Source organism: Mustela erminea, chromosome 4, assembly GCF_009829155.1.
Source record: "Mustela erminea isolate mMusErm1 chromosome 4, mMusErm1.Pri, whole genome shotgun sequence".
NCBI classification, from domain to species: domain Eukaryota; kingdom Metazoa; phylum Chordata; class Mammalia; order Carnivora; family Mustelidae; genus Mustela; species Mustela erminea.
Window position 1 is genome coordinate 55,742,644 of NC_045617.1, and position 26,436 is coordinate 55,769,079.

The 26,436-nt window shown below is 35.7% G+C and overlaps 1 protein-coding gene across 1 annotated transcript in view; it reads right to left on the bottom strand.

Annotated features, from left to right (window-relative positions):
* STXBP5 (syntaxin binding protein 5) overlaps window positions 1-25,606 on the bottom strand; it is a 175,268-nt gene extending 149,662 nt beyond the window's left edge. Inside the window, 3 exon segments of the mRNA XM_032339296.1 lie at window positions 2,576-2,657; window positions 23,962-24,059; window positions 25,343-25,606. Coding sequence (XP_032195187.1) covers window positions 2,576-2,657; window positions 23,962-24,059; window positions 25,343-25,495 — 333 coding nt within the window. The 5' untranslated portion in view covers window positions 25,496-25,606.
* Between the last annotated feature and the right edge of the window lie 830 nt (window positions 25,607-26,436).

Sequence of the window (26,436 nt, forward strand, 5' to 3'; positions counted from 1 at the left end):
TGCTTTCGCCAGAAAATAACCTCTTATCGATATCATTTTGAAGCAGAGAAACTTAAAGATTCAGTCTATCAAAGATTTGTACTCTTCACTCTTATTTCCACCACAGGCAACTTTCTCAAGTTATGCATGCCATCTTGAAATCTCAAGGAAGAAGAGATGTAGAGCCAAAATGGCAATAACAGTTGACCACCTCCTACGGTGGCTCCTTTACCTACAAGTGGTCCACTAAATGTAAAAGCAAATAGCTATTCCCAATTGTCGGATTTCTGTAGCATCCCCAATATTTCTATTTTGCTAAGCATTTTTTAAAACAGCAACATCATTTTTAAGTACTCAAAATGTAACATTCAAACATGTAAAATAAAAACAGTCATATCCAAGAACTCAATGTTGAATCTTATTGAAAAGAAACCTCCGTGAATGACAACATAAATTACTTAAGATTTCTAAAACTTGTACAGGTAATCAATTTGCAATGTTATTTACACTAGTTCATGTACAGCTTTAAGAAATAATCTTAACACAAGTATAAAGATGGAGAATAGGTTAGTGGTTGCCAGGGATTAGGGACTGGGGGGGGGGCAGTTACAAAGTGGGAACCTTAAGGAATTTCTTTATGATGATAAATTGATCTGTGCCTTGTTCATAGCAGTCATTACACAAATCTGTATGTATCATAAAAATGCACAAAACCACACACCCACACGGACACAGGAGTTCATGGTGATAAGATCTAAATAAAGTCTGTAGTCTAACTAATGGTAGTATATGGATGTTGTTTTCCCGGTTGATACTATACTATTATTATATATACTGTTACTACTAGGGAACCTAGAGGAAGTACATGCAAAACCTCTCTATTTTGAACCTAATTGCTAGTAAAATTATTTCATAACAAAACTTTGTTTTTAAGTAGGAAAAATAATCTTGAGTCCTCATAAATGGGCTCAATGACTTTCTATATTATGATTTCTTTTGAATTTTAACATTTTACAATGCCTATTATACAGTTCTACACAGAATTCTGTAGTTTAAAAAACAAACAAACAAACAAAAAAACACTTCTGGGGCACCTGGGTGGCTCAGTGGGTTAAGCCTCTGCCTTCCGCTCAGGTCATGATCTCAGCGTCCTGGGATCAAGTCCCGCATAGCATCGGGCTCTCTGCTCAGCAGGGAGCCTGCTTCCCCCCTCTCTCTGCCTGCCTCTCTGCCTACTTGTGATCTCTGTGTCAAATAAATAAATAAAATTAAGAAGAAAAAAAAAAATTCTGACCCTAAAAAGCCTACATAATCTAATAATAATGATAGTACACTAACCATAATAATAATCTAATAATATGCTAATCTTTTGATAAAAACATTTTACAAAAGTTCAGAGGTACTGAGTGTTGACTTTTTTCCTCTCACATATGTTTAAGAATCTGTTCCTTCTAAGGACCTGAGGGCAAAAAAAACGTGCACAGACTATCACCACAACTAAAGATAGCAGAGCCTTTTCTGAGGTAATTTCTTTCTTCTAATGACCAGCCTTTTGTGCTCGTCACTGCATATAGTAAACATCTATTCTCAGAGCTGCTCATATTTTAAATTGTTTAACTTTTTATTTTCCTTTTTTAAAATTCTAATTATATTTATAATTAATTTATAATAATAATTAACAATTAATTTATAATAATAATTATAAATTATTATTTATAATAAACTCAATCTCTAATATAGACTGTTATATTAATTTCAGGCGTACAATACAGTGATTCAGCAATTCCATACAACGCCCTGTACTCATTGCAAGTGCGCTCCTTAATCCCTATCACCTATTTAACCTATTCTCTCACCTCCCCTCTAATAACCATCAGATTGTTCTCTATAGTTATGACTCTGTTTCCTGGTTTGCCTCTCTTTTTTTTTCCCTTTGCTTGTTTCTTAAATACCACAAGACTGAAATCACATGGTATTCGTCCTTCTCTGACTGACTTATTTCGCTTAGCATTATACTCTCTTGCTCCGGGTCACTGAAAATGCTCAAACTTTTTAAAAACCCGCTCACATTATTTACTCCGCTGATAAAATAGTATTTGTTTTCTGAGCTCCTTCCTAACTTTATACTCTATCAAAACCAAAGAAATCATCAGTTACTTCAACCAGTAAGCAACACAACAAGAATTCTGGACAATAACAAGTTTTGTTATTTTTTAAATGGATTTTTGTTTCCTGGTTGTATTTCAAACAAGTCATTAGAGAAGTATATTTTGTTATTTATAATAAACTCAATCTCTAAAAAAATTTCAATATAGATTTTAGTGTTACATAATTTTCAGTATCCAAGAAATAAAATTGATATGCAGCACCTTGCACCAAGATTTACCTTACACCATTCTATTTGCAACATCTCAAAACATCTTGCATTATTTATGTAACTTCCCATGATGATGCCTTACAATAAACTATTAGCTCTGACCTATAAGAAATTAACTTTTGTTCAAATATTTAAATACGAATGCATGCAAAAAATCTGAAAGACCAAATGTGGCCCTCTTTCATACACAAACAGGACAAATTAAAGCAATTCACTAACCTCATTAATCAGGAACTGAAGTTGGATTACTGCAGCTCCACTGTCATGCTGGCAATAACATTCTACTCCTGGACGACCAAAGCTGTCATTAATTTCATTAAGGAGTCTACAGTATGTGTGGGCTTTTTATAGCAACTGTTAAATTACATAACAGACTAGTAAATATTCCAATGACCTGATATTCAATACCAGCTATTTATTGAGATTAAGATTCAGAATTACATTTATTACACATCAATCTGATCAACTAGCTTCTGCTGATAATCAGAAGTCTCAGAGATTACAAGTCTAAAAAAAATAATAACCACTCTTCCTACAAAATAAAAGAACTATCAAAAAAAGCAATATACAGAACATAAAATAGGTTTAATACACTTTGGCCCAAGTTTTCTTCTCTCACTTAAAATAAAAAGAGAAAAGGTAATTGATCTGCAGAGCACCCAATTCTGCCCAAGGCAGCAAACTAATCTGAAAAGCAGAGACATGTCATTTTAGAATAATGTTTTCGGAACCAATCTTTTTACTAGCATTTTTCATTCCTATGGTATTATTTTTCAAGAGTGTAAGTTAATATAATGAAAAACTATATAACTATGCTAGTAATTATAGCATGATGATGCTGTATTACTAATGTATGTACCAATCTTTTATAATAGACCTGAATTCAAAATATGCAAACTGATATAAATTTGCATGTGTTAACAGTAAACATACAACATTCTTTGTGTCAGGCATTATATTAAACATGTTATATATATTAATTTATTTAATTCCCATAATCTATGAAGAATATATAATTTCTCCCCTATAAACAGATAAGGAGACTGAAGCACAGAGAAATCAAGCAACTTGTAAGTCACACAACTAGAAAGCAACAGAATAAGATTTTTTTTTTGTGAGTATTTTTTAAGATTTTTAAATAGTTATTTGACAGAGACACAGAGAGAGAGGGAACACAAGCAGGGGGAGTGGGAGAGGGAGAAGCAGGCTTCCTGCAGAGCAGGGACCCTAAGATCAGGACCTGAACCAAAGGCAGAAGCTTAATGACTGAGCCAACCAGGCGCACCCGGAGATGAGATTTGAATAACCATTCTGGCTCCAGAGTCTGTACTCTTAATAATAAAGAATGCCAAATAAAGAACAAAACAAACAAAAACCCAAACACTTAAACCACTTATTAAATGCCAGGCATTCTTACATGCTTTTATCTTCATAAACTAGAAATAAGAAAGTAGCTATTTTAACATGGTGCAATACTAATCTACTTTTCACTAGTTAATAAATATTAATAGAAAATAAAAAGCTAAATCTAAAACTAAAATGTGATTGGCTTTAATGAAATTATAGCCTTCTTTATAAAAATTCATATTGAGGTATACAGACTATTTCTATATTCTTTTAATACATGTCCTAAGGTTCTTCTTAAGAAAAAATAATCACACCAAAGGTTAAATCCCTATTTTCTATATACTTTTACCTTCTGATTTCTAAAAGTTTTTCTAGGTGATTATTTCTTTTCCATTACTTTTTTCATTTTATTATCAGCAACTAATTCTTCCATGATTTCATAAATAGACAAATCGTGCATGTTTAGCCTAGAGTACCCACTCTGTAAACATCTCAAACTTTTATCATCAGCGTCATCAGTATTAGTAGTCCTAGTTTTATACCAATTACCCAAATGCATCTAAAGGAAGCTAGATTTCAAATTGTTACTACTGGCACTTGGTAGTGCCAAATCATATCTGACTGGCCAAAGAAATACCGACATCTATTTTCATCCATTTCTTTTGTCAGGATGCCTTTTTAGCTAGGAAAGGGAGTCCAATTCTAATCTCTCCAGCTAAATTATTCTTTCTGGGACCAATTAGCATATTCTATAATTCTCATTTTACATGGAGCAAAACTTCTCAACTAACCAGATCAGTAAAACTAATAAAAAATGTGTGTTATTATGAATAATCATATAAATTCCACTTACCTTATTTTTTTCAGAAATCATACATAATTTTGCTCATCTTGTGATATTATCTTCTTTAAGTATGGATCTATTAACTAGATTCAGAATTATTTTTCTTAAAACATAGCCATGGTTCTCCTGGGTGGCTCAGTTGTTTCAGTGTATGACTCTTGGTTTTGGCACAAGTCCTGACCTCATGGGTCATGGGATCCAACCCCACAACAGATGAACTCAGTGAGGAGTCTGCTTGAGGATTCCTTCCCTTTGCCCCTCCCACCACATGCATGTCCATGTTGTGTCTGCTCTCTAAAATAAATAAATCTTTAAAAATAAATAAATAAAAGTATCCATAACTTTCCAGGTATAAGATTTATAGTTTAATTTTTTATTTATTTTTATTTTTTAAAGATTTTGAGAGCATGTGAGCACATAAGCAGGGGGGAAGGGCAAAGGAAGAGGGAGAAGTAGACCCCTGCTGAGCAGGGAATGCTGATGTGGGACTTGATCCCAGGCCTCTGAGATCAGGACCGAAACCAAAGGCAGCTACTTAACCAACTGAACCACCCAACTTGTTTAATTTTTTAAATGGAACTTTAAAGATAATTGGCAAAGCATTCTAAATGAAGCATTCACATACAATCTTATGATTTCTTTTCTGAATCATTTACTGGTATCCACATATCATAAAAATTTTAAGTAACTGACTTCATGAAGTCTTCCCAAAGTATTAATCCTGCTTTTTATGTATTTTTATAAACCCCTCTATTTTGTATTCACGTTCTATATTCTTAGAGTAGACTAATTACTAGATTATAGTATCAAATATGACAGGAACAAACAGATGTGGGAATACATAAAACTGATTACTGGTTAAGTAAAAATTTTATAAGCAAATAGATCTACTAATTTGGGCCCACTAGTCTCAAAATTTTTTTTTTTAAAGATTTGTGTATTTATTTATTTGTCTGAGAGAGAGAGCGAGAGCAAGCGAGCACCCAGCAGGGCAAACAGCAGGCAGAGGGAGAAGTGGACTCCCCGCAGAACAAGGAGCCCAATGCAGGACTCGATCCAAGGATTCTGGGATCATGACCAGAGTCGAAGGCAGATGCTCAACCAACTGAGCCATCCAGGCGTCCCTGGTCTCAAAACTTAAGTATGCTGTGGGCATCAATCAATAGTTTATTCATAGAGACTGCAAAATGTCTGTAAATCCAGGAAGTCAGTTACATGGAGGTCAAGAATGGTTTATTTTTATCTACACATGGAACTACTCTAGACAAAACTATACTTTCCTATGACATTAATATAGCCACTTTACTTATACCTAAGATGATAAATACACTTCCTTAATATAAAAAAGAACCACTTACTATGTACTAACTTTCAGGCTCTATGTCTTAAAAAACATAATTGTACTTAATCCTCATGGGAAGTCTGAGAGGTAGTTATTATCCATATTTTACAAATGATAATCCTGAGGCTCAAAGAAATGATTTTTCTCAAGATTACTAATGATTCTCCCTTTTCTTTTGGATAAGGTAGTACTATGCTGCAGCCAGCCTTGAAGGATTCTGAATACTACAAAAACCGTATGGATTAGGGGGAAAACTCGTTAAGTCATTATTTCATAATAACAAAAAGTTTAAAATTAAATTTTAAGGAGTTGAAGTTCCTTAAATATATAAATATATAAGTATATATTTATATACATATATAAAGTATATATGTTATATATTATAAATATATATGTATATATAAATATATAATCAAAAGATATTAGTTTGAAAGAATACAAATTCCAGAGCAAGTATTTCTCATTCCTGGCAGTGTATCAGATTTCCAGCTCTACTGCAAATTTACTAATCCCAAATTGCCTGAGAAGCAGCCTGGGTAGGTATCCTGTTTTGTTGTTTTTGTAGATGCGCCACAGGAATTACTGAGGCAGTTGCGAATTAAGACATCTCCTTTTCAAGTCAGTTCATATGCCAGCTCCACCAGAACTTCTGTGACCTGAGGAGAATTATTACACCTCTCTACTTTCTTGTCTATAAAGTACAGATACTAGTTTAGCTTGCAGAGCTGTGGTGAGAACTAAAAATATTGACAGTGTACTCCCCAAATGGTACCCACCCATTATCACTATTTAACTAGTATATTCATTACTTTAACAAGAACTAAAGATACCTTATAGTAGACATACCATAATGTAAGAAAACAACTTTGACTATATTAGAGCACTAAACAAACATGTCATAGGTGCAAATATTCATATCTTCTCATATTTTTCTAATCATTATTGCTTCTTGCATATATGGTTCTTCCTAATATTGTTATTACAGAGGTAACAGTTTTATTAGACAATAGACAAACACTGTAACAAAGTTCTGCTTTATAAATTATTCCTGTTGTAGCTATGTACAAAATGAAGAAAACCCAGAAAAAAAGGTTATATACTGAACAATTCTACAAAGATATTTGTTAAAGAAATATTGATTATTATGATGCCTGCTCCTTTATATATGCATGAGTCAACTGTAAAACAAAGCTAAATTGTAAGGCTCCACTGAGTATTTCTTGGTGTCAACATATTTTACCTTTTAATTCTAACACTAATGTAGTCTTCTAAAAATAGTGTTATCTGGGGCACCTGGGTGGCTCGGGGGTTAAAGCCTCTGCCTTCAGCTCAGGTCATGATCTCAGGGTCCTGGGATCAAGCTGGGCATGCGGCTCTCTGCTCAGCAGGGAGCCTGCTTCCTCCTCTCTCTCTGCCTGTCTACTTATGATCTCTGTCAAATAAATAAATAAAATCTTAAAAATAGTGCTATCTTGCTATCATAGATACTTTTAGTCCCCATTTTTTTTTCTTTTTACTGCTTGCCCATCAAGAGCTAGGTTACCTACCTAATCCTACTAGTCAACTTTGTCTCTGATATAAACCAGTTAATTTATATGGCCCATAACACAGGCCACATACCTTCTGCACAGCTACTTAGGGCTCTTGTCCAGAAAAACACCATCGTAATGCCCAAAGAAGAGCAGCAGAAGACAAGCCTAAAACAGGCTGAGAGCAAAGTCTCTGAATGCAAATCTTTTGAGTTTAGACATCCTCTAAGTAAGCAACAGTGAAGACAGAAATATTTAAGGAAAAAAATAATATGATGAAACTAGCAATTACTTAAGAATAATCAGGAAGAGACATGTGGGACAGATAAGCAGAAACAAGGACCAAGACCAGTCAAGCCTTTTTTAATATTGTATCATTAAATTCAACCCTGTATAAACGGGGTTTTTGTTTTGTTTTTGGAAAACGAGGAAGAAAGGAGGAATTAGGAAGCCTTTAAGTACATCATTATTGTCACAGTAGTTAAGATTTATTAAACACTTAATACATGGCAAGTACCATACATATATTAGCTTACAAGAGTACCTCTTCTGTAGGCTCTGTTGTTTATCAAAGAGGAAACTGAGGTACAATAAGGCTAAATAATTTGCCCAAGGCCACTCAGCTAGTTAGTAAAGCTGGGGTTTGAACCCAGGCAGTCTAACTCCAGTACACACATATATATGTGAATACAAATATTTACATATGAATCACCAAGCCTTGCTGCACAAAAAAAGAGCCAATTTTCACATGTTGAGAAAGGACTTTAGGGACACCTGGGTGGCTCAGCTCAGGTCAGGATCTCAGGGTCCTAGAACTGAGTCCTGCATCAAGCTTCTTGCTCAGCGGGGAGCCTTCTCCCTCTGCCTGCTCTACCTGCTCTACCTGCTCTGCCTGCTTGTGCTTGCTCACTCTCACTCTGTCTGAAAAATAAATTTTAAAAATCTTTAAAAAAATAAGAAAATTCAATAGAGAAAGATAAATGTTTTCAACAAATGGTCTTGGATAACTAGATATCTACATGAGAATGAATGAATTTGGACCCTTATCTCACACTACATAAAAAATATTAGCTCAAAATAGAGATCTAAATTCAAGAGCTAATACTGTAAAACTCTTAGAAGAAAGCATACATCTTTGTGACCTCAGATAAGGTTGTGACTTCTTAGGTATAACCCCAAAAGCATAAACCACAAAAACAAAAGTAAATTAGATTTCAATAACATGAAAAGCATTTTGTGCTTCAAAGGACATCATTAAGAAAGTGAAAACAACAGTCCACAGAATAGGAGAATATGTAAATCATATATCCAACAAGGATTTAATACTCAGAATATATAAAAGGCTTTTACATCTGAGTAACAAAAAAAATCCAATTTCAAAATGGAGAAAATGTCTAATGAATAGACATTTCTGAAAATAAGATACACATATAGCTAAAATATACATGAAAAGATGCTCAACATCATTAATCACAGGGAAATGCAAATCAAAGCCACAGTGAAATACCACTTCACCTCCTCTACTATGATTATAAAAGATAAGACAAGAGTTTGTAAGGATGTGAAGAAATGAAAACTCTCAATTAGCTGGTAGGACTATAAAGTAGTACAACCATTTTGGGAAATAATTGGCAATTCCTCTATGTTAAACACAGAGTAACCATATGACTCAGCAATTCTACTCTGAGGAATATAAATAAGAGAAATTAAAATATACATACACACAAAACTTCCACATAAATGTTCACAGCATTATTCCTACTAGCCAAAAAAGAAGAAAACCCGAATGTCCAGTAACTATTGTATAAATAATATGCAGTGTATTTATACAACGAACTATTCAACCATAAAAAGAAAAGAACCACTAAAAGTATGGATAAATCTTACGGACACTATGCTAACTAAAGGAGCCAATCATAAAAGTCTACATATTAAATAATTCCATTTATATATAAAATGCCCACTGTAGATGAATCCATAGAAATAGAAAGTAAATAAGTGGTTGTGAAAGACTGGGTGCAAAGGGTGAAGCAGGTATGGGGTTTTTTTTACCGGGGTAAAGAAAATATTCAGAAGCTCAGAATGCCAATGATTGCATCACTCAATGGATATAATGAAAAGCCCTGAACCATACACTTTAAAAGGGTAAATTTTATGGTATTGAAAAGTACCTCAGTAAAACTGTTATTAAAAAAAAAAAAAAGGAGAATCAGCTTGTATGACTGATGAATGATAATACAAATAAGGAAAAACAAAAGACAGAATTTAAGGCCGAAAATGACTGCAATTATTAATGAAACAAATTAAACATTATATTCTTAAGTAAAGTTTTAAAAATCCCTTTTATCTAGGATTAAAAATATCTGTCACAAGCAATGAATTTAACTATTTAGCAACTTAACTGAAATGCAGCATAATAAGATGTTAAAAAAAAATCACACTACAGTTTAGTATTTTTGCAATTAAGCTCCTTATTTCCTTCTGTCTTGCATTCAATTTTTAAATATTTTTATTTCATTCAAGATTTAAGCACAGGAAGTATTTAATAGATGATACACAACAGATAAAACCCTTCAAAAGCTTTTAAAATTCCATGAATCTATAAGCTCAGCCTATTCCTTTTACCTTCCAATCACTTGTTAGGCTGGTATTACAATCACAGCAACAGTTCCTCTGTTTATCCTGCCCCTGGATTTCTACCATCCTGTCAGCAAAGTAGCATAAAAAAATAGTCAAGGAAGCAGGCAAGGGGACCCCTGCCAGTGGTGAATTCTGAGAGTACAGCTTCTAGGCAAGTTTTCACTACTCTCACTACCACTGTGCATTGCGTGCATATTTTGGCAACCTCTGCTTTTATGAAGAATGAGATAATATCAAGACAGTATATATTTAATAAATTATTAAGATTTTTAAGGATCATATATATTCTCAGAGAATCTGTTCAATTCCTGTCAACGAAAAAAAGGGCAAAGAAAGTACTGCCATTATTCCAACCTATACAGAAGTGACACATCAATTTTCCAAATTAGGAATGTAAGACTGGAATACATATAAAATGGAAAGCAAGTGGAGAACTTTGATATGCTGTGCAGTTTCTAAAAATATATTTATATTCTGCAAAGTTTAAAGATGAGAATACAGATAACTGAACTTTTCATGAACTCGTAAGTGACTAATAAATTATCCTACAGTATCATACATTTAATTACATAATATTGTGTAAAAGGAACTTTCATTGAACATACATTCTGCTAGAAAACCAAGAACGACTTTGAAGGGTAAACTGTTCCTCCCTGATTAAAATTATCCATCATAAACCCTGATGATTTCCACTAACTTGTTACCATTTATTTTAGGGCATTCTTACACTTTTAGCAAGCAGAGTAATTCACATCTCTACTAAGGCTTCAAAGTGCTGCTACTCTCAACCAGCTTAATACCCTAAATAAAAGCTCAGTGGATTTTTATTTTTAATGGTTTACGTCTTGAAGAAACTTAATCATAATGTGATTACTTTCAATAACAAAGTTAAAATCTAAAGACCACCATAATGTGGTCAAAGAATAGTGATGAAAGCACTCTAAAAATGAAGAAGAGCTTTAGCATCAGACCAACTCCACCATTTAGTGTAAACATAAACAACAATCACTGAGCAGCTGAGAAATTTCATTTCTGTTATTTCACATTATAAGATATAAGTGACAGTCAACAAAAAAAAAGATGCAGTACTTCATACATTTACCTGACTCAAAAAAATGGAAATATTTCAAATGATCTGTGATAAATAAGACAACCTACGTGTGGCTGCAGCTTTCTCATCTGAGATTGCTTCACCTGCCTCCTCCACCTGATCAGTGTGACCACCACCTACCTGCAAGACTTCAGAGGTTGAAGACTCAAAGGGGGTCCCAGTCATGAACGTAGAGTGGGGAATCCTTAACACTTTAGTGAGTTTTGCCTCTAAGAGCTCCACCAGGTTCCCACAGCAAATATCTGAGAAAAATCCCCTCCTGCTTCCAGCAATGGGTGGAGAAAAGCAATGACTTTAAAATACACTGGAGCATTCTGTTCTTAACAAGACCTTCCTTCAGGAGAAACTAATGGGAGCCTAACCAGCTGGGGGTTTATCAGAGCTCAACTGATGAGGCGGAAGGGAAATACCCAACTCCAATCCACTCTAGCCATCCTAACTTACCTGGGGGAGGGGGCTGGTGGTGACTAAGAATCACTTGAGAGTTTCACAGTTCAGAAGCTCTGGCTCACTAAAAGACTAAGACCTAATCATTTATTCTTCTCCTACCCACTTAAGCCCCCATGTTGCATCACCACTTCCTCATATCAGGGAGATCATATGATAGTTGTCTTTCTCTGCTTGACTTATTTCGCTAAGCATGATACGCTCTAGTTCCATCCATGTTGTCGCAAATGGCAAGATTTCATTTCTTTTGATGGCTGCATAGTATTCCATTGTGTAGAATGCTTCTCCTCCCCTCACACCTTACCACCAAAAATGAATCTAGATACAAACCTTGCACTATTCACAAAAAATTAACTCAAAATTAATCGCAGACATAAATGTGAAATGCAAAACTATAAAACTAGAAGATAACATAGAAGAAAACTTAGATGACCCTGGGTATGACAATGACTTTTTAAGTACAACACCAAAAGCACAATCCCTGGGGGAAAAAAAAATTTGATAAGCTGGACTTCTTTAAAATTAAAGCCTTGTGCTCTGTAAAATACAAGGTCAAGAGAATGAGAACACAGGCACAGACTTGGAGAAAATATTTAGAAGACTGAGATCCAAAATATACAAAGAATTCTTAAAACTCAACAAGAAGAAAATGAACGACCCAACTAAAAAATGGGCCAAAGACATTAACAGACACCTCACCAAAGACATACAAATAGCAAACAAGCATATGAAAAGTTGCTGTATGTCACCAGAGAAATGCAAACTAAAACAAGGAGTTACTGCTACAAACTTAACAAAATAGCCAATATCCAGAACTGACAATATCAAATGCTGATAAAAATGGAGATCAAGAGAACTCCTGTTCACTGCTGGTGTGAATGCAAAATGGTACGGCTACTCTGGATGACAGTCTGGTAGTTTCTTATAAAACCAAACATAGTCTTATCATACATACAATCTAGTAACTGCACTTGTTTACCCAAAGAAGCTAAAAGCTTCTATACACACAAAAACCCGCACAGGGATATTTGTAGCTGCTTCATTCATAATTGCCAAAACTTGCAAGGAACCAATCTGCCCTTCAATAGGTGAAGGGATAACCAAACTATAGCCATCCAGGCAATGAAATATTATTCAGCATTGAAAAAAATGAACTATCAGCCATGAAAAGACACAGAGCAGAAGTTAGGATGTGAAAGGGTTACAAACTGCATGATTCCAACTACAGGAACATTCTGGAAAAGGCAAAATTCTAGAGACAATAAGAAGATAATTAGGTACCAGGAGTTTGGGATTGCAGGGCAAGAAGAGATGAATAGGTGGAACACAGAGGATTTTAGGCGATGAAACTATACTGTATGATACTGTATGGTGCATACACGTCATATATTTGCCAAAACCCATAGTATGCATAACAGCAAGAGTGAGCTTTAATATAAACCACAGACTTTGGATGATAACGTGTCTGTGTTGGTTATTCAGTTATAACAAATGTCCCACTCTGGTGGAGGATGTTGATAATGGAGGGGGTATGCTGAGCACAGAGAGGGAAATTTGGGAAATCTCTGTACCTTCTGCTGAGCCCAAATACTGCTCAAAAAATAGTCTATTTTAAAAATTAATATTTTAATAAATGAAGTTAACTACATCTTCATGATGATAAGGGTGGACATAATTTTACTGTTGACTCACAATTTTAACATTCTGCTAGTCTGCTATTTAAGCAAAACTATAATGTATACTATTTCTGCAGTAAAAATGTAATAAAATGTTAAAAATAACTATGAAAGATACATAGATCAACATTAAAACCTTCCTGAATGCAACATAACTACTTACAATAAACTTCCAATGGTATTTGAAAAATTATTTCAGTGAACTGCTTCCTTTTCATGTGAATGAAAGAAATATGAAAACAAACAAGTAACTACCAAATCCAGACTAACTCATAGTATTCACTGAATTGAAATAGGCCTCTAGTTACCTCTTCTACTATTATTTTTGGTAAGAATTTTTTATTATTGGTAAACAAATTAGAGTTGTTGAAAAAATATTCATCCTTACTATTCCTTGTTTTGGAGTTAGGATTTTCTCAAAAGGAGTCAAAGTGAATTATATTTATTATCACAGGCAATTATTTAGGATAGCTTTTGATATATAAATATACTTTAAAATGAATCACTTGCTCACTCTACAAGAAATACAGGCATACAGAGTGGTCTGGGTTAGAGAAACAAGAAACAATGTGCATTCTGACATATCAGGTAAAAACAGTCTTTTATCCCAGCATCCATTCTCAGATGCTTAATGGCTAAGTTCTTTTCTCAAGTATGGCAAAGTGAATTTAAAAAAAAAAATACAACCTATTATGAAAAATACAGTACAGACACTGAATAGATGGAAAAGTCTGCTCCACTTTTTCTCCTTTTCAAAAGACAAAAAGAAAAAAAAATACACAAAAGGAAAGCAATTTAGCAGAAAGTACTGCAATAGCTGATGCCACTAGATTTATAGTCACCTCTGGCAGAGTACTGCTGTGAAAAAGCAGAGGTACTGCTCTTACAAGAAAAGATTATGTACTTTCAAGAAAGGGTAAGATTAATCACTCCTCAACAGACAACCTCACCAAGAAAACTTCAAAAATTCTAGATAGCACTTACTGAAAGGGAAACACAAACAAAACTTAAACTAGGGATATACAAAATCCTTATTTTAAAATTTAAAAAATCTCATGTAAACGGTAACTACCATATAATTTCTAAGACTATGTATTTTACAAATAACACGGGCTAAGCAAACCTTAATTTTCAAATGAAGAATTACAAGACCAAGAATATTAGCCACTTTTTAGTTAAAACCCCTTTATATGGGACGCCTGGGTGGCTCAGTTGGTTAAACAACTGCCTTCGGCTCAGGTCATGATCCCAGCGTCCTGGGGTCGAGTCCCACATTGGGCTCCTTGCTCGGCAGGGAGCCTGCTTCTCCCTCTGCCTCTGCCTGCCATTCTGTCTGCCTGTGCTCGCTCGCTCTCCCTCTCTCTCTGACAAATAAATAAAATCTTAAAAAAAATAAAAATAAAAAAAAAATAAAACCCCTTTATATTTTCCATTCCAAGGGAATCTAAGTTACTCTAGAACAGCATTCATTTTTAATATTATTTATTATTTAAAGTAGGCTCCGCACCCAATGTGGGGCTTGAACTCACAACCCTAAGATCAAGAATCATATGCAATACCGACTGAGCCAGCCAGGAGGCCCTCAACATCCATTTTTAAATTACAGCACCAGTAAAGAAATACCCTGAGCATGTCTTCATTTATTTGTCTTGGGTAACAACTTCCAAAAGGACTAACACCAGTTAGAGAAATGGAATCAAGTAGAAATTAGCCTTATTTACTGAACAAAATACTCTTACTTAATGCTACTTGAAAATGATCTAGTGAGCAACTATAAAAATTTTTCAAAAAGCAGATCTGCTTTCAGTTTTCAATTACAGTATCACACATTATTCCTAAGGGACATGCAATATATTCAACTCTAAAGAATGTAACCATGCACCTGAACTTGCTTCTAGGAACTTTATGAGTTTTCTTTTTTTTTTAATACATTATTTTTCAGGTTGTTTTCTTTCACAAATGAAAATTGGTTATTTTTTAATCAAAATTTGCAGACAATTACAAAATGGCAATATTTCAGTACAGTGCTTACATTCACTTTTATCTTTAAAATTTTTCTGAGAGTCTAAGTGGCTCAATCAGTTAAGCATCTGCCTTGAGCTCAGGTCATGATCCCAGGGTCTTGGGATCCAGAGCCCAAGTTAGGCTCCAGGCATGACAGGGAGCTTGCTTCTCCCTCTCCTTCTGCCCCTCTCCTGTGGCTTGTGCACTCTCTCACGCTCTCTCAAATAAATAAAATCTTAAAAAAAATAAAAGTATCTATATAAATGTATCTACATTTCTATATAATATTAATAAAAATATTAAAAGCTACAAATGCAAACATTTTTAAGCAAAATTGGGTAGTAAAGGTCTCAAACAAGCTGAATACTTTATTAACAAAAGTGATTACTAAACTGCCCCTGAAAGACACCTAATTAAGCATCTTCATTATCATATTAACCCCATCCAAAAAAAAGCCTCTTCCATAGGACCAAAAAATATTTACAGAAGTTTTAACCTGGCATACAGAAGTACTATATATCATTTAGAATTACTAATTTTTTCTTAAACCATTTTCCATTTATGACTAAAATGCTAAACTTAAACTGATAAGTTTCACAAATTATACTTGCATTAACTACAAAAATGCCTGATGTGGTTCCTTCCTGAGCGTTCCTCGCCACTATGGATTTAAAAGCAAGGCAGCCTGATGAATTAAAACAGGGATTTTAAACTGGCAAACTTTAGCTTGTGGGCCAAATGCAGTCCACCGCCTGTTTTTATAAACAAAGTTTTATTAAAACACATCTATACTCCTTCTTTCACATATTGTCTACGGATGCTTTTGTGCCACACTGGCAGAGTTGATTAATTGTGTTAGAAACTAAAAAGCTAATATATTTACTATCTAGCCCTGATTCCTGAACTAAGAATCTAGGTCTTCATTATTTTAAATGCATGCAAGAGCACACACACACCCATCTTCTATATAGTACTTAGTAGAGAACATATTAAGTTAATCATTTAAGAATGTGTGTTCCTGGGGCACCTGGGGTGGCTCAGTCTGTTGAGCAGCCACTCTCTGGTGCTGATCTCAGGGTCCTGAGATCAAGCTATCTGTGGCACTCCACGCTCAGCAGGGAGTCTGCTTCAGAATTCTCTCTCCCCGCTGTCTCTTCCAGAATACATAAATCTTAAAAAAAAAAAAAAAGACTTTGTGTTCCTTCTGTTGTGCTATTTATTTCTTTATTCTGTTGTGATTTTAGAATTATATACCAACTACTGTCCAGATTCTGGACTCTTGATTAAGCAAAGGACACTAGTTAATTGTTTTGCATCACTTTAAACTCTACCGTATCTTCTCATTTGTGGTAATGTTTCTGACAATTTGTTTTAAAAGAAAATACCACTCAATATTATAGCTATAATTTCAAATTATAATTTCGGTTATCTAAAAATGCCTAAATATTACTTATAAAGAAGGGTAGAGTGGAAATGCTGAATTAAAAGAAAGATGGCTACATGGGTGGAACTGGGGATGGAATTAAATCAAATACATAATCACAAAGACAAAGGCACTGACCTTTAAAGGTAAGAATTACTTTAACAGGGAAAAATTATTCTAGATTGAAGGAATCACTAAACAAATGGCCCTCTGTGGAACAGAAAGTAGTAAGAAGTAAACTGTGTCAACAATTCTTTCCCCTACTTACCCTCCACAGCCAAAAAAGAAAAAGTTACGCAGTAAACAAACTACTGTCAAAAATTTCTTTAAAATGAAACACAAGTAAGAGATTCAAGCAACTAGGATTACTAAATCCAAAAATGGGTAACTATATTAATAAAAACCATTCAAACATAAAAGGTGATACACAGTAAAATGCCATTTTCCATGTATTATTCTGTTACATTCTCAACAGATCTGTTTAGGTCAAACTAAAAACATTTCATTATCTGTAATCCCAAGACACTATAAACCTTCTAATGATGATACAATGCGGAATCACTGCAAGAAGTTCTCATTTGTACATTATAAAACAAAACAATACTGAAACTCATTATTAACTTTCTTCTTAGAAATAATGTGTCACTTCCAACACATGAAGTTAAAGCCAAACAAAAACAACCAAAGCTTACCTTTCATTTAGTGATACCCCTACAGTCCAATTACCTACATGTACATTACTAGTTACTACTCCAAGTAACTAAACAATTACCAAATTTAGCACTCAACTTATACACCAGCAATTCAATAATCCCTATATTAAATCTCTTATATAAAAATTAATAAAATCAGGTGACTAGGAACTGTGAAAATTAGTAATGGGAAATCTCACTAAAATAGATGTTGGGAGGTTTTGGCAGGGGAGTTCTCATGCCCCTACCGCTTGTGGTTAGTTGCAGAGCTAAAAGGAAGAGATGGACTTGACCATGCAGTGGATACTACTCTATTACTCCAGCCAAAGGAGGCGACACTTTCCTCATCACCTCCCCAGGCAACAGCTACACCAATGAGAAGCCACCACACTTTGAATTCCTGGTTTACTCAAATGGACAGATACTTCCTAACTGCCTTCCCAAATTACCCCATTTCTCCTTAAAAAAGGGTCCTGTCCTTTGTTCCCTGCACTTGCCTAGAGTTTTTCAGCAGCAGTTTGTTCCAGCTTGCAATTCTCTTTCATTTTCTAATAAGCCCATCTGCTACTGGTAAAAACTGAGTTTTACATTATTAATTTTGTGTAATTTCATTTTGATTTTATATCCTTACTATTTACACCCAAGAAAGGAAAGAAAGTAAACTCAGTTAACAGTATTTTTAAAATACCCGCGTTTCCTATGTCATAATGAGACTTCATCTGTTATACAATAAAAATGCAATCCTAGTATCTTAAGTATCCAACATGAGTTGTATTTCAACAATGAAAAAAGTGCATGTTTTTCATATACTTTTTCCTGCTCCCTTTTGTAAACAAATGTTTACATTTGTGTAGCTACAGACTTGGATTTTGAATGCAATCAATGGATACAAAAGGACCCTACAATGGGATGGAGTCCAGTACTTTATCCTCTTTAACAGATACTCAGAACAATCAATCAGAAGATGGCTCTAGATGGAACTGATTCAAAGCATTCCCAAATCTTCCACAGAAAAAGAAACTCTAAGATCCTAGAGCTGAAAGACTCAAGATATCATGCATCCCAATTTCCTCATTGTACAGGAAAGGACACTGAAGCCCAGACTAAATTTTAGCTAGCTTAACCAAAATTAGTTTGAAGACCAGAACACAAATCTTCTAAAGATAAAATGATCCTTTGAAAATTCCTTTATCTATTCCCTTCAGGACGGCAAAGTCACGTTATGATTTTAAAGGTAAATGATACTAAAAAACAAATGGAAAACACAGAATACCAAACAAAAATCCATCTACTTAAGGAAGAAAGGCTTACTAAGCAGACTTGATTCCCTACTAATTTTCAATTCCATTCAGATTCTATCATACCTTGTTTCCCTCAAAAAGAAATTCACTGCAAAGTAACTGCTTCTAAGCAGGCATCGTTTCTAAAGTAAAACTGCCTATTCCTCCAGCTGCAGTAGTTCATGCTGAGAATCACAACCTACTGCTGACACGGTACTCACTCTTCCTTTTATACAAAGTCCTCTTTAATAAAGAGCTAAGAGTTGAGAAGTAAAAGTATTTCAAAGTCCTTGTTTCTCCTCTGGAGCTAGAATTCCAAATGACTAGAATTCTTCCATGGACAAAAATGATGGCAGCAGAGAAGAGGAGATAAAAATCTGGCTTAATTCTAGCTAAATTTCACTTTTAACTATTTCACTTTGAACTAATCTGAACAAAAATCAGATTCCTAAATTTTTCCAATACTGTAATTGTTTTCAAAATAAAAATACTAAGCAGCAAGTCAAACATTCTAATGCTATCTTACAAGTGCAAAATTACTAAACATTTACTGCCTACTATGCCCAAGAAACTTTCACATAGATTATTCCATTATGTCTCAACAGAAATTTTGCAACCTTGTGACTGAGGAAAACAGGGCCATTTCAATCAAAGAAAAAAAGAACAGTACTTTTTCAAGATTTTTTAAAATGACTGCATTAGCTACAAATATAAATGAAATTAAGGCATTCTTAAATAATTCCTGACACCCAGATGCCTCTCAACAAGTATCTGCTGAAATGAAGTAATGAAGGACCTGAATATTAAAACTAATATAAAAACTTTCAAAATATCATATATTGAGTATTCACCAAACTGTCTCTGCATGGCCTTAAAAGCTACACATATGCATTATTGCATTTAATCATGATGCTAACCTCATGACCTCAGTAGGATTATTATCCTATTTAACTGGTGAACAACCTGGGCTAAGTCCAGGGAACACCTGGAACTATGTGAGGCTAAGCTGCCATATTGACAGCAGGGGCAACCCTGACATTTAGTGCGTAGAAGCCAGAGATATTAAATGGCTTGCAATGTGCTGGATAAACCCACTGAATTATCCAGTCCAAAATGCTACCACTACTGAGAGACACTAATCAAGATAATTCGGGTTAACATTCAATATTCTCCATCAACTGGCCCCCATTTCTGTCTCCAATTCAATTAGCATCACTATTCCAAACTGTCTCTTTAGTACTCCTCTTAACTATCATAATTCACTTTTCTACTGTTGCCCATACTGTTTGCCTAGAATAATTTTCCCAGTCTGTCTTCCCTATTACTCTATGTGATCCCCATCTACTAATGTGGCATCAAATGTAATGACTTTACCTGCAATCTGACTTTGCAGAATGTCAGTAAAGTCCTAAATACTCTAAACTCAATTGTTTAACTAGTTTGGTCTTTTAGTTAGGGCTGGAAACTTTCTGAAGCATCACGTTCTCCATTTTTTTTGAATACTCACCTAGAACAATATACAGCCACTGGGAATTAAAGAATTGTTTCTTGAAGAATACAGCATCTTCATTTTAAAAGGGGGGGTAAAAAAAAAAATTGAAAGACACCTCATTCCCTTAGTGTCAAGAAAAGAAACAGAATTCAGGCCACAGTTTATAATCCAATGTTAGCACTTAGTAAGTGTTGGTTAAATGAACTCCAACATACAAAAATCAACTTGTGAGCCTGCACTCAACAATATTACATTACACTACAGTTTAGAGGACAATCTATGCCTTAAGATATATGGAAAAAAAACCAATCCAAGCCTTATCAGAGATTGCCTATTTTACTGTATCTTCCACAAGTTAAGAAGACAATAAATGAGGTTCTTAAATAATGCTGATAATTATAAAAATTCATATAATTTTTTTAAAAACTCAGTAAATTTGAAGTTTCATTTTTCTGCTTATTCCTTGAAATAGTCACACATAACATGACTTCCTTGCATTCAGACAAAAATACATTACAAAGGCCAGGGTACCTCATGGTTACAGTAATTCAAAATTATACTAGTAAACCAGGAGTCTAGATAAGGACAACAATAACATTCTAGAAATGCCTTCATTCTTCAGTTAAAACCTTTTTTCCCTTTCTAGTTATTGATATGAAAATAGATAATTAGAAATTGTATCCCAATAATTTTCAACCCAGATTAATCATAAAAATCATATTATACCTACTTCTACATGACAAAAAGATAATTAAATCCTATCACAGCTATATGACTTAGTATATAAAATTACATTTTCCTGCTTCCTATCAGTAAATGCATTCCAACCTCACATTGTTTTCAGTAACCAAGAAGAATGAACACAAAGCATGCTTACAGTATCATTCACTAGCTATACATTAATGCAAGAGACATATTAAATATATCTTGCCTCATTAATAGTTAGAAAATTATTTAAAAATTCAGATTTTCACTAATTCTTATCTTATAATACAGATATCAGATGTAACTTTCTCATCTAGTTTTTTTATACCTCAAAGTAGATTAATTTAGTATAGTCCAACATTCAGGAAGACATTCTATTAGTCAGATCAGACCTGTAATGCAAGTTCTAATAGCCCAATCCTACTTCTGAAAACATCTCCTAGTTTCTGCTCCACAATCAAAGGAAAGAAAACACTTTATCTACAAGAATATTTCTGCTCCAAGACACATTTTAGGACAAATTTATTATAGGCTACAAGAGTCTAATGTGAGAGGAAAATAAAGGAGTGAAAGAAGTCAACTGAAACAGCAAAAAATATAAAAGAACAAGAGCAACAGAATATATGTGTAGTAAGTCTGCATGTTAAGCCAGAGAGCTTTGAAATTAGAAACTATTGATTTTAATTTAGCTTTGAAAATAACAAAGAACAGAAAAATACAGATCTTAAATTACATATGTTTATATTAAATGAAAATAAAAAGGTCTTAGTCATTTTCTATAAATCAAAGCCACAATAAATAAAGCTCATAAGCTTATCTGACACTTAAACCTAACAGAAGAAATGACTAGCTGCTATCACTGGTAGGCAAACCAATTTATCACTATGGAATGTTCACATAAATCTCATTAAAAAGTAAAAACGTATTTGGTAGTTTTCCTGACTTCATTCTAAATACAGTAGGAGATATTCTAAAATTTAAACAAACAAAAAAAAGAGTATAACTGTAAACTATAATTACATGTTCACTTTCATTTAGTGTTTAGCTATTAAAACATATAAGCAATTCATGTACAAGTGAGGATTCTGGACACCCGATCCTTACATTTATTTGGCAATTAGAATCAGGCCTATATTTTAATTCTGTTGCATCAACATGCTAATTACTCAAATGCATTAAGGGTAACAGTCTTGTCTAAGGAAAACATTTGGTTTTATAAAATTGGACTCACTAGTGGTACTTATATTAAAAATAAAAAGGGCAGACTTGCTGTTTGGAAAATTGAGACTACACTGAGACAATGGCAAAAGTTGAACCCATTTAAAAGAAAAGCAGAATCTAAAAATAACCGATATAACTCTTTTTTTTTCCCTTTTCTTTTAATCCAGTAATGATATGTGGGGTGGTGGGGGGGGAGGAGAACAACAACAAAAATCTGCTTTTAGTTCCAAACAGTCCATCTAGATCCAATAATGCACTATTCTTGTCCATATGGAATTTTGCTGCATACCTAGTACCCACACTGACAAAATTAAAATTATTGTCCCATCTTCATGAGACTAAAATAGGAACCCTAAACTAGAAGGTAACGATCACTGGGTTTAGGAATAAAAACAACTAAACACTTGCAGCCAAAAATATCTAGATATTTGGGCAAGAGCCCTTTAGACATACTCTTAGAAATTCACAGATTCAGATCTAGCCTGGTCAGATTTTACCATTTTAACAGGAATGTCCACAGTACTGGTATTTACTATGAATGTAGACTTCACGCAGTAATATATATCAATGGCCTACCTGAAAAGTTTTTTAAGTATTTTGAAAGATATTATTAAAAATATTATTTAATAATAATATTAATATCATTAATCATAAGTGAAACTTGAGGCATATCCTGATACCATATACAGTACTTTAGAAAATTATAAGGAAAATCAAGGCATATGTTTAACTAAAATGCAGGTACCCTTCCCCTCTTCACAGGAGCAGATAAACCTAAAATGTGAGGGGTAAAGCTCCTTCCTTCTCTTTATTTTTTTGACAATAGTAATTCTATTGTGATCATACAGTGATTTTTTTTTTAAATTTACAAACACATTACTTCATATGTAGAAACAGATATCCTAAAGAACAAAGCATTTGCTCTTAAAAGTCTTGCGTTTTAAGTTTAAAAATAAAGGCATTTTAGTTAAGGATGGTTAAATTTCACGATAAAAGCAAACAATTTTATTTCAAGTTCAATAGAATAAAAGTGAGAAGTATTCTCCACTGTTAAGACCAAAAAACTGAACAGGTATTTGGAAAAACTATGCTATGCTATGACAAAACTATTATGGTTCATGCACAGTCAGGAAAAGAAATTCTCCTTATACCAATGCTTCAGAGTACAGCTAACTTAACAGTTTCTACATACATATAAAAATGGAGGCTACAAAAGGGACTACACTTATCCATTTGCATTACCCTAACAAATTTTCTAAAACTTCTAGAAATATCAACTCTTCATAACTATTCATATAAACTTAATTAACAGGATTTGTCTTCTAATGTTTTTTCTCAATGGGCAAGTCAGAAACAACCAAATCAAATTCAATCTCTAATTCACTGGAATGATAAGTCATAAATTCAGTATCTACCAATGCCCAATATTTTTAAAAAGCAATTAAGGTGCATCCTATACTAGTGCTTTTAAACTTCATTTTAAGCCACATTCCATTTAAAATACCCCTATACCCCTAGTATATACTAGCAGATAGATTTCCCCTTGGAAACTTATAGCTCCTTGCAAAGACAATAGTTACTACAGCAAAACTTTAAAACTCTACATGGATACATATTTAGCTACTATAAACTTAAAGATGAAGAAACACCCCAGCAACATATAGCCTGAATAGATGTATAATTAAGGGGAAAGCCAATACCACATGATTTCACGGTATATATATCTATATATCTCACCACACCGTTTCTTTGGAATTAAAACAGGAAAAGCAACTAATAGCAGTACAGAAGGACTGCAGAGAATACAGTAAAAGTTGGTTGCTGGGGAGGGGCGATTTAAATGAAAGGATACAGCCTTAAAGCACCAGTCTGAGTTCCAACTGCCAGGATCTTCTGTACAGGATCAAAGGCCAGGGCTGAAGGTTGATAGGGAAATCCATGGCGAACAGTCTATGGATGGGCAAATGACATCACAGCAACGAAGGCAGCAAGCAGAATTCAAAAGCAGAAAAGTCAACAGAGGCATTAGCATCTAGAACCAATTATAATTGATGCAGAACCCATACACATTCACTTCCTACCTTAAAAAAAAAAAACCCTATAAATGTATATTAACAAAACTTATTTACATAGAACCTGAAATTTTTTTAAAAAGTGTGTGTATATACATAAATATATATCTCTCCCAATTTTACATTTTAATTTCTAACTTTCCATAATACTGATATTCTATAGAAGAAAATTTCTTATTAACATTTTATACTATCATGTCTGAACCCAAAATACTAAAGTTATGGTAGTCACAAATTCTCAAAATTAATGTAAAAATGCAATTCATGCTTTATTTCAAGTGTGATAACTTTGCTACTTTATGCAGATGCTAAATGACAAATACTGCTAAAAAAAAAAAAAAAAAAAGCTGTCCTACAATGTTTTGTCAAGGATTCAGTAAAGCAATTCAAACATCTATCCCCAAATTTTGCAACTGTAACTGTAACTTATGAAAATAAGTACATATATTTTTGCATTTTGCTACAGAACCCTTAATTTTAGGGCATTAGGGCAAAATGTGTATTTAGACATACAAACACATGGTATTTTATGGCCAGGTATTAATATCAAGACAAATTTGTATTTCTCACTGAGCAGCCAGTGAATTAATTCGCTGCATCATTCTTTCCGAATTACAGACCGCTGTGGGAATGGTGCCATTAATGGGCAAAAATCACAGTACCAACTTTTTAATCAAACATAGCGACGATAAAAGGACCCTGTGATTTCATATTTTAAGCTTCCTACCACATTTTAAGGGAAAGGTGAGAAACAAATATCCAGTTGAACTGGTTTGGCTTTTTGATGAACAATAATTCATTAGGCACCGTTTCCGAAGGAAACTTCGGAGTTGGTGAATTACATTAAAATGTTTGCATACAAAGGCTCTAAGGTTATTAAGAATACTAATTAAAGGTCAGTAAAATACGGGAGAAGCAACCTTGAAATGACTGCTGCAAGTGAAAAGGGGAAAGAAAAAAAAAAAAAAAAAAAGCCCGAAAGGAGTAAGATGATGTCAATCTCCAAAATAACCCACTAAGCAAATGTTTGCTTGAGGAGGAGCGAGCCCTTCATTCGAGGTATAATTATTACTGGCGTTCTATTCCCTCGCACTCCCATGAAAAGCCCGAGCCGCCCCCTAAAACGACCCCAATTTTCGCGGGGCTGCGAACTCCGTTCACCTTGCAGAGCTGAAAGTGCTCGGACTGGAGCGTTTCCTGGATCTCGGGCTCCCGGTTCCCAGCCGGGTGCTGCTGTTGCTGCTGCTGCTGCGAGGCCGAGGACGAGCCGGCGGTCAGGCCGTCCAGCACCTTCCTGATGTTGAATTTCCTCATGGTCTCGGCGGAGCTCCCCCGCAACCCGCGAGGGGAGGCAAGGGGCGTCCCCCGGCGCGGGAAATGAGCCCGGGCCGAGGGCAGCTTCCACCGAGGACACGGAGGAGTGGGGCAGAGTGGGAGTGTGAGGGGAAGGAGGCAGCTGGGGAGAAGCACAAGATAATCCAAACAGGAAATACTGCGACGACGAAAGAGCAGCGGCCACCAGAACCCCGGGCGGCGACCCCTCTTCTTCCAAGGCCGCCGCCGCTCGCCGCGGCAGCTGTGGCGCCGCTTCAGCCACCGCCGCCGCCGCCTCGCTCCGCGGCCCGGCGGCACAGCAGTGGCAGCGGCGCCCGGAGCCCGCACTGCCCAGCCTCACCTGGCCGCAGGCTGACTCTGCGCCGCGCCGCCGCCCCGGCTCGCCCCCGCCGCCACCGCCGCGTCCATGGCCCGCGGCCCCGCCGCTCGTCGCCCGCCCCGGCCCCGCAGTCCCTCGGCGCTTCCTCCCGCTCCTGCGCTTCCTCCTCCTCCTCCCGGGGGTCGCTGGCCCTCCGTCCACGGCCGCCGCTCGGCCTCCCCGCAGCTCAGCGCCTCTGCCCGGCCGGCATCACACGCTGGGCGCCCGGGGTGGGTCCCCGCGCTCTCCGCCTCGCTTCTCTGCCGCCGGACCAGCCCGCCCTCGCTCCTTCAGAGCCCCCGCTGCCTTCCTCAGGCGCCGCCGCCGCCGCCGCCCAGGCTCCCGCCCCACAGCTCCCTCTCGCCTGACAGGGTGCCTCGGCACACGACACCAACGCCCGCCCCGAGCAGCAGCGGCACCCGCGGTTACAGCGCCGGCCCCGGCGGTGGCGGCAGCTGGGCCTCCGCGGAGCAGGGCTGGGGAGTATGCGCATGCGCCCTGCATCTCCCTCCCCACCGTCTTGTCGCCCCCCCCCCCGCCCCGCCGCCTTACCCCCCTCCGC